The sequence below is a fragment of the Seriola lalandi genome, unplaced genomic scaffold (assembly GCF_002814215.2).
Source record: "Seriola lalandi dorsalis isolate HSWRI2012SDOR001 ecotype SW California unplaced genomic scaffold, Sedor1 jcf7180002054188, whole genome shotgun sequence".
Lineage (NCBI taxonomy): Eukaryota > Metazoa > Chordata > Actinopteri > Carangiformes > Carangidae > Seriola > Seriola lalandi.
In genome coordinates, this window is record NW_019524741.1 from 411277 (window position 1) to 424081 (window position 12805).

The 12805-nt window shown below is 40.1% G+C and overlaps 2 protein-coding genes across 4 annotated transcripts; one reads left to right on the top strand and one right to left on the bottom strand.

The window, feature by feature from the left end:
- Positions 1 to 1497: 1497 nt before the first annotated feature.
- Positions 1498 to 7919, top strand: cd9a (CD9 molecule a). 2 transcript variants are annotated; one of them, XM_023403947.2, is made up of 8 exons: positions 1498 to 1685; positions 4443 to 4545; positions 4685 to 4782; positions 5272 to 5346; positions 5540 to 5641; positions 6319 to 6408; positions 6786 to 6869; positions 6991 to 7919. In XM_023403947.2, the coding sequence occupies exons 1-8, from the start codon at positions 1617 to 1619 to the stop codon at positions 7054 to 7056; spliced, it is 687 nt and encodes a 228-aa protein (XP_023259715.1). In that variant the 5' UTR covers positions 1498 to 1616; the 3' UTR covers positions 7057 to 7919. The 2 variants fall into 2 exon arrangements, with proteins under 2 accessions (XP_023259715.1, XP_023259716.1); XM_023403948.2 differs by lacking the exon at positions 1498 to 1685 and adding an exon at positions 3181 to 3340.
- A 60-nt stretch (positions 7920 to 7979) lies between these two features.
- bbs10 (Bardet-Biedl syndrome 10) lies at positions 7980 to 12574 on the bottom strand. 2 transcript variants are annotated; one of them, XM_023403946.2, is made up of 4 exons: positions 12530 to 12574; positions 11224 to 11439; positions 10148 to 11128; positions 7980 to 9962 (listed from the first exon to the last, which is right to left on the bottom strand). In XM_023403946.2, the coding sequence occupies exons 2-4, from the start codon at positions 11412 to 11414 to the stop codon at positions 9143 to 9145; spliced, it is 1992 nt and encodes a 663-aa protein (XP_023259714.1). In that variant the 5' UTR covers positions 11415 to 11439; positions 12530 to 12574; the 3' UTR covers positions 7980 to 9142. The 2 variants fall into 2 exon arrangements, with proteins under 2 accessions (XP_023259714.1, XP_023259713.1); XM_023403945.2 differs by having other exon boundaries at positions 11224 to 11423; positions 12530 to 12567.
- Positions 12575 to 12805: the final 231 nt, after the last annotated feature.

Consider the following 12805-nt stretch of genomic DNA (forward strand, 5'->3'; position numbering starts at 1 on the left):
CAGAATGTCTATACTATGTAAACTGAGATGTATACGTCAAGTGTATTATAGTCACCAAGGTAGGTGCCAAGTTCATAAATCAGATCATGGTCACCCACCAGAAGCATCCAATGGGAACTCAGGGCTGACACCAATGTGTAAAAATAGTGCCCTCGGACCGATGTCAAATCAGGTTAGTTGTAATGACTAAGCAACTCCAAGAAAAGAACCTGGAAATAATGGTGGAAAATTCCCTATTAAAGAGAAAAAGGGGATATAAGGAATAAGGGAATAAGCTCCACAATAGGTGGAAACTCCTCAGGGCGATATAAGGCCATGCTTGTTGGACCCTACTTCAATGCCTGTGTTCATGAACTAGCCTCGGTTTTCTGTATCTTACCAAAAGTACAATAAGTGTTACTCTACTCGACATTGTCTCTGCATGTTTCTTGACTCTTGGGTGTTTATTGAATTCTCTGAGCAAAACTAATATTGTTATTGAACTAAGTGTTGCGGAAGACCTGAAGATCCACTGGCCTTGTCTGAAGAGTTCTGCCATGACTCAATCATGTCTGCAAATGTTAGTATGTCATTAATAAAAGGTTGTGGATTTCTGAATATCAATTCTTTAGTTTAAGATGGTAATAAATCACTTAATAAAGTGGGTTTTGTACTTGGTAATAAGCCATCAGGTAAAGTGAGTCATTCACAAGTATACATGACAAGACAATAAAGTGTTACTAAATCATTTAATTATTGAGGCAATTTGTTACAATCCAAATAAACTCTTTATAATGGGTGCCTTATTATACAGTAATGCCAAATATTGTCAATAATATATGTTGGCCTGTACATTGAACTGCCTGTGTGCTGTCTGGGAGACACACTGTTCGCCAGGGCATGCTCGTGAACCGTGTTCATTCATGTACAGTATATTCAATCCGTGAACGCGCTTTTCTTATTCTGGGAGAATTACGTCATCGCACTACCCATGTTCTGCAGAAACTTGCAACTACAAAACCCACAGCAGGCTGCTGCACAGTTCATTACTGTACGATTGTATGCAGGAAAAACAGTCTGAATATAGGCTGTAGGTTCCTTGGCCACGACATTGAGAGGGGAGGCTAAATTTTGAAAAAGAAGTAGCTAAAATAATCTTTGAAGACACTAGGTGCCTAATTTAACAGTGCTACCATAAAATAGCCTATTTAGAAATAGATATAAATAAAACTTGTAAATCCCCACTGTCGCAAATGCTTGAGAACGATTACTGTGATGAACATGCTACGAAAATGCCACAAAGAAAAATCTTGCTGGTTTTGAAAAAAAATAAAAACTTAGAGCTAGGCTATTTAAAAGACACACAAGAAAAATGCACAACAACGTTTCAAATAATAAGAAGGAGATAAAGAAAGAAAGAACGAGTTGCAGGAGGATTTGCTTTTGCAGTCCGTTATCTGTGGGGGCGGACCACTACAGGCGCGCACAGCACGGCGCGCATATCAGTCCTGGCGGCGCGACGGCAAATAGCCCCATTCTACATACTGACTGTTATTTAGAAGGTATTCTCCTCTATTCTAGCGTCGGTTTGAACTGGTGATACCAGCACAAGTGTGATCCACAGCTCAGGTACCGCCATGGCTGCGCTGTCGGGAGGAGAGATGTGCATCAAATACCTGATGTTTGCCTTCAACCTGGTGTTCTGGGTGAGTTTGAAGCGAGAACATGTCTTGTTCTCATAGAAAAATGTACATCCTGTCTGTGTTTTACGCGTGTGAGCTTCGCGTGCATGCGCATTCGCGTGTGAGCAGGTTACTATTGGTAGTAAATGAAATTATGCTGTGTCCCACATGCATAATTGTGGCGAGCACTCACAGACTAGCCTAGGTTACTTATCACAGTTTATTCCGCCCCTCGAATGATTTTTGGCTCTGGCCACCACTAAACACAAAGTGCCCCAAAGCTTGTGGAGACTGAGCGGGGTGGAAGAATAATCCCCAGTGGCCAAGTGACCCAGTTCCATCGCGCAGACTACACTCTGGAGTTTGCGCGCACGGCATTTTAATAATTGCAATGGTTGGGAGGGGAGGGGAGGGGGGCGCTTTATTGTGGTGGAGAATGTGACTGATATAATAATAATTAAGACTTCTGCTCCGTCACGTGACGTGAAGAGTTGCGCATGTCAGGGAGCCTGCCTGTGTATGTATGCGTGTGTGAATCCAGGATGTCCCATATAGGCTATTCGTGTCCCACAAAGCCTGCAGGGTGTGTCTGTTTGTGATCTGTAGCCTATGTGTGTGGTTTCAGATGGATGTTTTGCCCTTTTATGAACATTTCTAATTTGTGCAGCTATAAATAAACCAACGATAACCGTTCATTACAGGGCAGACAGGGGTTTCCCACAGTGTACATGTGTTCATGGGAGAAAAGTGACCCTGAAAGCTATCAATTTGAGATATTAAAAATACTAAAATATGTAGAAATTCACTGAGTTAATCATTTTTAGAAAGAGAATAAGGAATAAGATGACAATGAAATACAACAGTTTAAAGTCAATAAATAGCAAAGCCTGCTCAAACCTCAAATCCTCATGTAAGTGTAGATTTTCCACTTTTGAATTAGATTAAACAGGAACTGAAGATGTGACACACATCCTGTCCATGCAGCCACAAATCACATGACACACATATCTGATTACAGTTCAGTCTGGACACAACAAGAGTGCCCATGTCCGTGTGTTTTGTCAGTGAATCAACCTTGCACACAAACCTTGCTTTCAATAATAATGGACTCTGGGAGTGGGAATGTGAAGTAGTCATATTTAAGAGCAGCCTATTTTGTGACTATAGTAACACAGAGTTCAGACAGTGGAGCAGTAAATATGCTGCTAAGCAGGTTTTTTGGGAAATGTTTCATGTCAACGTGCCTGAACAGAGACCCTGGTCTGTGCTGCTGCCTCCCAGATCATAAAGCACTCTATGCCCACATCATCTGCACGCATGCACTAGCTATAAACACACAAACAGTACATGTATGAACAGTGCACAAAAGACAGGAATGAACACAGGTGGGAATTTATATCAGATACACAATGAACGTCAGTTTCTCAGGTAACACTACGTCTCTTGCCACTCCCTAACTGTGTGATCAGGTGATTATATGAAGGTGTGGTATTGAAGGGAATTTACTTTTTTTTTTTTTTTTTTATGACTTACACCATTATGCTTTTGCTTCCTCCTCAAAAGAAGTTAGTTATTAAACTCTCATAGTGGTACAGTGTGTAGACAAAATCAGAATGGCTGTCGCTGGGGGAATCAAGTGTGTGAAATATCTCATGTTTGTCTTCAACTTTTTCTTTTGGGTAAGTGTACTTTACTTTTTGTTGTGTCTTATTGCGTGTTTTGTGTGTGTGGAGGTGTATGTGTGTGAGAGAGACAGAGAGGTGGAAACGCTTCCTCAACTAGCATTTTTCTGGTTAGCTCTAAAAGACAGTGGAATATAAACAGAGAGATACACACACACACCTTTTGAATAAAAGAGCCATTTTTACGTAAGGCTCTCATAGTTAAAAATTCACTGACCTGTGTGTGCCGATAAGGCTTGTAAATTAGTGCCTGTGCATGCATATTACACAATATGGCATCATGCACGGAGATTTATAGTGTGAAGTACAGAGTTTTATGCTTGTCTGTTTGCAAACAGACTGGTGTTGCAGAATATAATAACATGAACTCATAACATACATACAGCTATATGTTGATGGTTGATACATATGCTGATGAATAAGAGAATATGTGGAAATAAAAAAAGGAAAGGAACTTGTTTTTTTCTTTCTCTCTTCTCTGACTGTGAGACTGTATTGTTTTCCAGGTTGGGGCATGCACAAATACCGCACAATAACACACTAACATGTAGACATTCACACATTACATCATATCATCATCACCATCAGCGTACTTTAAACCACTGCAGTATTAAGATAATATTGGTTATGGGTCCTCTTAACAGCTGCAGTTGTCTCTCTGCAATCTGTCCCTCCAGTCTTATCCTTATCAAGACTTGAATAACTCAGTGTAATTTGCAGTGGGTTTATTAGAAAAGTGATGGTGCAAAAGGAATGAACTGTGATGTATGTAGATAAATACCAACGTCTCTTGTATTGATATGCAATAGAGCATATATAGCACAATAGACATTGCTGAGGAAGTGTGGAAAGCATCTTTGGTGATTAGACACAGCAGGAGACAGCCAAGAAAAGAAGTTTTAAATTCTGACAGCAGTGAGATAAGTGTGGTAAAATAATAATCAGATGATTAAGTTGAGAAGGGGAAAATATGCATTTATATGGAAGGGGAACACACATGAAAAGTATTCTTCCTGGTTGAACTTTTGCTGAGCAAACTTTTGACTACTGAAATAACTAACTGCAGTGCTTTAAGTGAAAATGTTTTTTGTTGTCTCAGCTTGCAGGCACTGCTGTCTTTGCTATAGGCCTTTGGCTACGATTAGACCCCAAGACCAAAGGTCTTTTTGAAGGATCAGACTCTCCATATGTGTTTTACACAGGTAAGACACTCTCAGTCCTTGAGCAGGAACATTGTCTATTAACATTTAAGTAAAGTTTGCATGTAAAGTATTCTTATATGTATATGTGATATAAATATATGTATTGCGTGTGTGTGTGTCTGTGTGTGTGTATGTGTAGGTGTATATATCCTGATAGGAGCTGGAGCGCTGATGATGGTGGTGGGTTTTCTGGGATGTTGTGGGGCTATTCAGGAGTCCCCCTGTATGCTGGGACTGGTTTGTACCACTTTTTGTTTTTCTCACTTGTTGTTCTGTTCATTTCTATTCACAAAAATTTAGTAATTAGCCAAATTTAAACTCTTGAAAATCCTGTTTCTTTTTTTCTGAGTCATTTTTGTACTGATCTCACTCAGTAGCACTTGGACTTGTTGTCCCACTTTAGCAAGTGTGGATTGTAGACTGACCTTGGGCACACTAAGAAATATGAGATGTCTGCCTTCATCATTGTTTACTGAACGGTGTCAAGGCAAGAGAAGAGTCTCTGTACTTGTTCACTCCCTCCCTCCCTCTTAACCAGGCAGTCTGGCCCTAATCTTCTTGTACTAAATCTCTCAGGAGGCGGTGCCTATGTAAATTGGGTTCAGCTACACTCAAATGACCTTACATGTGCACACATGCATGCAGAGGACAAGCATGCGCACATGCACGCAAGAGTCGCACATTAACACGATGAGCTGAGTTTAATGTTGTCTTTCCTCTGCACAGTTCTTCTTCTTCCTGCTTATCATATTTGCTATTGAGGTCGCAGCTGGAATCTGGGGATTTTCCAACCAAAGCAAGGTAACCTACAACTTTATAAGTATATTCCATTGATAATTTTATTTGTCTAGCACTTTTCAACAAAGTGAGTGAAATACTGCTGCTGTGTGAAATACATGGAAATGTTGCTGTTGGCATTTAAAAGGCAGTATAAAGAAATGTTACTGCTTTAATGATGCACATGAAATCATTCTTCCTTGCTGCTGTGTTACAGGTGGTGAATGACATCACAACATTCTACATGCAGACCTACAACAACTTCAAGGAAACAAAAGATGAGCGCCTTAGAGAAACACTGCGAGTGATTCAAACTGGGGTGAGCCATTTCTGTTCCATTTCCGCTTCATTCTGATTCAGACGTACTAATTCTAATTTGACTTCACTCAGATCTTACCTTAAGAATTTGACACAAAGGTATTTTCAAGTGAATGCAATGCATTCCCATGGGAACTTTTGCAAGGCTTTTCAAAACTGTCCACAGCAAAGATATCCTTAATGTTTTTGACAAGTAGAAAGTGTAAATTCAACAAATTAACTTCAAGTAAAAGTTGAGATACACACCTATTTGTATTTTTTTGAGAGAATTAGATGAGAAGATTGATACCACTCTCATCTCTTGTGTGTGAGGAGTGGAGGTGCTTAGCCTAGCTTAGCATAAAGTGCCTCCAAAAGTCAAGAACACACCTATCAGTTCCTCTCACGCTGGATATGCACGTAAACAGTAATGTAAAAAAATAATTTGTTGCTTTAGGGGGGGATCAAGTGCTGTAACTATTTCTTGATAAACAACAACTTAGCTGCAGCCCATTGTCTCTGTGCAGCATTTCCACTGGTTGCCTGGCAACCTCACTGTCACCACAAGACATTGGAAACTAAAATCTGAACCAAAACATTGAACTATTCCTTTAACAGGAACACTTGTAGTAAGAGATATGTGTTTTCTTTCAGCAAGTCGTCTTCGTTCTCTAAATGTATGATTTTGTATGTTTATAGCTGAACTGCTGTGGTCCAACTGGTACTGTTGTAGATGCTGCCAAAGACACCTGTCCCCAGGGAGAACCGCTTGAGGAGCTCATTACCAAGGTACAACTACCCTGAATGTGTGCACAGATTCACTGAAGTACCTGCCAACACAGGCAGGTACTTCAGTCAAGAGACAGAAAGAAAAAAAAAGTATTCAAAATGGAGACGAGCCACTGATCTAAAAGATGTCAGACATCCATAAGCTCTGTGAGAGCCGCTGCAATTACTGTATGTCAAATACATAATGATGGTCTGACATGTGTCATGAGTCCATCAGTCTTCCCTTTGCAGACTAATTTCCTCAGCCTCTTTGCCATGTTACTATGGCAACAATGGTTTACTGGAGCCTGCATGCTCTCAGCCTGTTATATGTGCCATACCACGTATAGCATAGGTTTATAGAGAAAGCTGAAAGGAATCATGCCTGTTTGTTGCAGAGTTGTCCCGATGCCATTGATGAAGTGTTTGACTCCAAGCTACACATCATAGGAGGAGTGGGCATCACAATCGGGGTTGTTATGGTAGGTCTGATTTGTGTGACTGTAATTCATCATATTTCTTTCTGTTGCCCTGGAGGATGAACGCAGTGCAGACATGAGCTAATACAAACGCAAGTAATATTAATTTTCCTCTCTCTTATAGGTGTTTGGAATGATCTTTAGCATGCTCCTGTGCTGCGCCATCAGGAAGTCTCGGGAGGTGGTGTGACACCCACCATCATAGCCCAAAGTCCTTGTTAATGTTGCATGATGTCATTCCTAGAGTCAAAGACTCTCCACTGCCAATAGAAACACTGCTTGTTTAAGGGGGACAACCTAAGCAAGGCTGGGTGCAGATATTTCTGATTGTACATTATTCGTCAGTTCTAACTGTACTGTTGACACTTAGGCCCACGTTCCTGGACTAGATAGATGCGATGTGGTTATTAAGCCCAACTATAGAATGGGTGTCATCTGTGCTTCAGTGGCAATGTAGTACAGAAATGTGTAATTTGTGGTCATTTGATTGAAATTAGTGTTTGTGAACTGCTAATTATCTAAACAAAAGATCATATTATTGTATACTGATCACATTTCTATTGCTACCACTCGGGGTCACTTACTGGCAAGAAGAGTCATGGTCCAGGGCCATAAAAAAAAGGCAACCACCACCACTTCAGCACAATACAGCAGTAGCCAATGAAATTCTTCAATTCATCTTTCTTACAACACTTGTTGTAAGAAAGTCAAACCATGGTGACTAGCTGAGCTGTGAACTGCGGTTTTTCACAGCTTGGTATTAAGAGTAGCTTCTCGGTTCCTTCATTACAATGACATTTTGTTTATTTCTTTCCTTCCTTTCCCCATCACCTAAACTGCCCTTGTTTAAAACGCCTTTCATTTTTTGTCACATTTTGTAAATGTGTTTTTTTTTAAATTGCAAAACATTTCTAATAGTAGATGATTAAATGGTATGTGTGGTTTGATTATCTATTTTATAATGTCCTTTTCATTTTACAGATACCATATGCACTATGTTTCACAGAGACAAAAATGAATGAGATCCAAATAAACCAAACTGTACTAAGTTGACTCTGAGGGTATTATACTATGGCATATAATCACTCAAGTACACACACAGTGCAACAGTCATATTAGCTGAAATGTTTTATTAGGCTTGTTTTCAGCAGGTCACTGACTTAAGTTCATTAAGTATACAAAACAAATCATCAAAATTAAATTGACTGTTTGGCGTGTTACATTAAGATATGTAAGACATTAGGGGCATGCTAGGGTTAGCAGGGTGTAGATGCCTTGATAAAACTAAAAACAATATTTAGGTTCGCTTCTGCGTGCACAGTGGAAAAATAACATCCCCAGCTTTCCCCTCTTTGATTTTTGCAACCATCACATGTGACTCATGCAGCAACTATCAACAGGATTCATGTTGAGACACACTTCAAAACAGAAACAATGCCAAGAACTCTTCCCAGCACAATTCATTTATGGAAAATTTGTGTTCAAAACTAGTTTCACAGAGTGATTACCGTAAACAGTAAACACTTATGTATGGCAGTGACCCTAGTTAACGTCTAATGACTCACCATTTCCCTAAAAAGAGGTGAGAATAGACTTATCACTCTCCTGATTACAGCGCAAGGAAGTACACTTTGATTTGGTTGTTGACAGCCTTGTGATGCCATTCAGATACCCCACCCCATTATGGAGATAACACTGATTATAAAAAGTAGGGTGTAAATTTGTTAAGAGATGTGTCCAGTGTGTATGCTTTTTATATAACAGAATGTTTACTGGCCAAAGGAAGAGGGCAGGAAAACTGAGATAAGGAGGAGAAATGTTAAAAAAAAAAAAAGGAACCACAATGAGACGTTAAAAGGAAAGAGGCCAATATCAACACTTACTCCCTCACTTGCTTAAAATGATTTGATAACAACTGCACACTCTGTACTTTGCACAGATTAGTCCTTCTTTTTCACTGTTATTGCCAAACCTAGCCTTGCTTCATAACAGAATGGTACAGAACTACCTTCAAATTCTATTGGCCTATAAACAGCACCATACAACAGTACTGCCATGAAATGTAATTTTAGTATCTCTGTAGGAGTGCAGTGGACTTGCATTACAAATAAATGCATTACATATACACTGTATTGCATTGGGATAAAGAAAAAAATGCAATGGCCATACAAAAATGTCTGTAGCAGTCTGCAATAAAGTGCAAATTATTTCCTCCAACTTTTGATACCTGAGAAACTATGAAAAGAGAAAATATGTTTATGGGATACAATACAATCTCAGTCCTCAGCCTCATCCTCTGTGCCCTCCCAGGAAATGTTTGTGAGTCTGCGTGACTGTGTGTGTAAGGCTGTGTGTGTACACAGCACCGTGTCCACTCGAAGAAGACTTGTGACACACTGCAGGACGGCCAGAAGCAGCTCATATTTACAGGAGACAGATTCAAGGCCCAAGTCAGACATAAAAATTTTTGATGACATATCAGCCTTTCTGCAACAATGCATACTTAGTTTACCATCCTTCAGAGGAAATTCACTAGTAACATGATCCTGTATGAGGCTTATGTTGTGTTCTTGTTTGTATAGGAGGTTGAAAGCGTGGGAATTATTAGGAATAAAACTCATGACCCTGGATTGAATCTGCAGGAAATGTTGCGGACTATGAGAGTAAATCTGTTGTGGCACACTCAGTAAAACATTTGCCAAGAGCTGTGAAACAGCAGGGATATTTGTGCTGTCAGAAACTGAGGAACTGCGGCCATGATGTAAGAGGGCATGATTTAAGAGAAACTCAAATGTCCCACCTGCAGGTATAACGCAGCTGGGCACCAGCACACGCTGCTGGAAGGAGTTGTAGACGATTTTATTAGAGCGATCATCTGTATGTAAAGATATGCTTCTCTGTGACTGTAAGGTCCCTTTTGATATTGTAGCCTCAGTCATACCCACGGGTTTGCAAGTTGTAAGGAGCATGCGGATGGCATCTTGAAACGCACAGGCATACTGGTCTGTTTGCCCTTCCCCTGGGCCACAAACGACCAGACTAGAGGGTCTGACCATAACCCTTTCCTCTAAATCATGGAAAGCCACATGGACATATCTGTGGAAGACAAAAATTCAGAGTTCAATTTTGGTTTTCATGAATTAAACAATGAATGAATGAAGTAAACAAGTCAAAATCTTGTGATGTGTTCCTGTGTATTTCTTTGCATACTATATGTATCTTTGTGACTCTATACATATATATGTATATATTGATTGAGTAAGAGCAAATTGTTATCATACCTATGGACTCCCAGTAGTATTGGACGGCAAAAGGTCAGAGTAGCAACATTCACTGTTTCAATGATCCAGCAGTCTGAGACAGGTGTTGTCCCACTTAGCTGGGCAAAGAGAGACAGCTCATCTTCACTGATACACTCCACAACACACATCTCTGCCTGTGCAGCTAAAGCCATGACAGCAGCAGACTGTTTCACTGCAGACAGAAGCACAGAGACACCCAAACTCTGCAGATTTGCAATAACACATTCTAGTGACCTTTCTGACCACGCACTAAACTCCACAATACTTTTCTCCTTCCTTGAATTCTCCGCTATCATGTGGTTTCCACATCCCACCTCAAGCACATCTCCTGCACTGAACAATTGTGGCTGCAGATACCCGGTGAAAACTACAGCTTTAACTGGCTGTTGGTCAGTGCGAGCGCAGGGCATAGCAAAGTCCCTGTGAATGACCTGCCCCTCAATCAAACGTGAACAGCTAATAGGGAAGCCTGATACAGGTGTATGCAGTGCAGGGAAGTTGTCATTTACAAACTGAAGTGCTAAAAAAGGTTGGTCCTTTTTAAATTTCAAATGCCTGAGTAGTTGACATGCCAGGTTACTTATGTAGTCACAGTGGATTTGACCAAGACGAGTATGAAAGAATGATGCTAGCAGCTTTTGCACTCCATGATTGTTTGTATGAGCTGGTGATTGTGTTTCTGCAGTGAAATCTTCCCACAAATCACAGAATCCATAAGGGACCACTCCTATAGCAATGAGATCATCCATTTCCTCCAATGCAAATGCCAGCAGTTCGTCAGCCAAGCACCTGGCAGTGGCAGCCTTGGCTGCTTCCCTGGAGTTATAAGTGTGAGACACATTAGGCTCCTTGCAGGCCATTGTATGAATCATCCGTAGCAATGACGCCAGCAGTAGGATAAAGGTCTTAGATCCATCTCCTGTTACAGTGCTATGCTTCCAGACACACTCCACTACCATCCTAAAATGAAGAACACACAAATATAAATATAATATAAACACAAATTACACTTGATAAATATCATCATAGTGAAAGAGTAAATGTCTGTGTGTTACCTAGCCAGTGGATGCTCAAGTCGTAGTGCTGTGAGAATGCGTGTCCCGCTTCGGCTCAACATGGCCTGTCCTGTGTCTCTGGTGAACAGCACCTGTCCTCCCTCTGGGCCAAAACTGCGGAGGACGACTGCCTCCAGCCCACATACTGCCTGCAGGACATGCTTGAGGCGAAAATGCTCCACCGGCAGCATCCCCACACTCTGGAGGGCACATAGGCTGATTTAAAAGAGGCAAGGGAAAAACCACTTTTTTATACTATCAGTCACAAAGTCTTATCATTCACTCTTTGGATTCAGTATCACATGCAGTGCACATGCACATGCAGCTCATCATGTGAGAGGCAAACAAACTCAGCAGAGGTATTCAAATGTTATTGGCTCAAAACGTTCAAAAGTTTAGTATAAAAGTATAAAAAAGTATATTAACTAGAACTGTATTTTTCATAATTTGATGCTAGACAGGTGTCTATTTAGGAGCTTTGCTTACATTTTAAGAGCAAGGTCCTTTTAGACATGCAGCACAATGAGAATGCAATACTAATAACAGATACTTGTTGCAGTAATATCAATTAACAGCAATATATATATATATATATATCTACTGTATACTAACTAACCAATGATAAATAATTTTTATCATACTGTAAATATATTATTGAGAATAGCATACATGTGGCAGACACACTTTATGTACGTTAAATAATTGCAATGTGTGACAGCAGATCTACAAATTAGCATAGACTTTGGCTCAAAATCTTGCAACTCTTGCAGAATTCAAGTACTGTGGTACACAGTCTTTACATTTTACTACAGTTGCGTATGGGTCATTGTTAACCACTGAGTCGTCTGTAACCGCCCGATTGCTACTATCTGTGCGATATAATTATACATAAACAACACCTACACCTGTAGAATCTGTACCCTACCGTTTTATAACATCAAGTCCATCAACTATGAATAGATCACTGGTGGAACAAGAAATTGTCCCGTTTCTACAAGTCCTGTCCGCGGATGATATACTTAAAAATATCAGTGCGTAACGTCACACTACTTGGCGAACTGCTAACCTAGCCTACTACTAACACTAGCTACGTAGATAACGTTAGTGACTGCTAGCTAGGTAGCTAGCTAAACCAACACACTGAACTCGTAGGCGGTTGAAAGGAGCTTGATTTATAACAAACCTTATAACTGACTTAAACATATAGTCATAAAAAACAGAGACAAACAGTCCTTTTCTAGATAAAGTTTTAAATCTGACAGAACTTTTTTTTTTTTTTCAAATACAGTGTATGGCTAGAACTCACCATGTCAGGCAGGAACGCTATCCGCTGTATCCTAGAGACGAGGCTTCCTCTGTGGTTTGTTGTTGAGATGTAATTTGTTTTATCGCCACCCAGCGTGTGGAGGTATAAATTGTTTTTCTAACTGTAAAACCAACCACTTTGTTTCACATTGTTCATACTGTATATGCACAAGTAAGGGTACAGGGCTTCTTCTTTGCGTTATATTTTTTCCTTTTAACATGTACGTGTGAAAGTATTTCACAAGTTATTATGAACAATGAGCTAAAGGATATATGA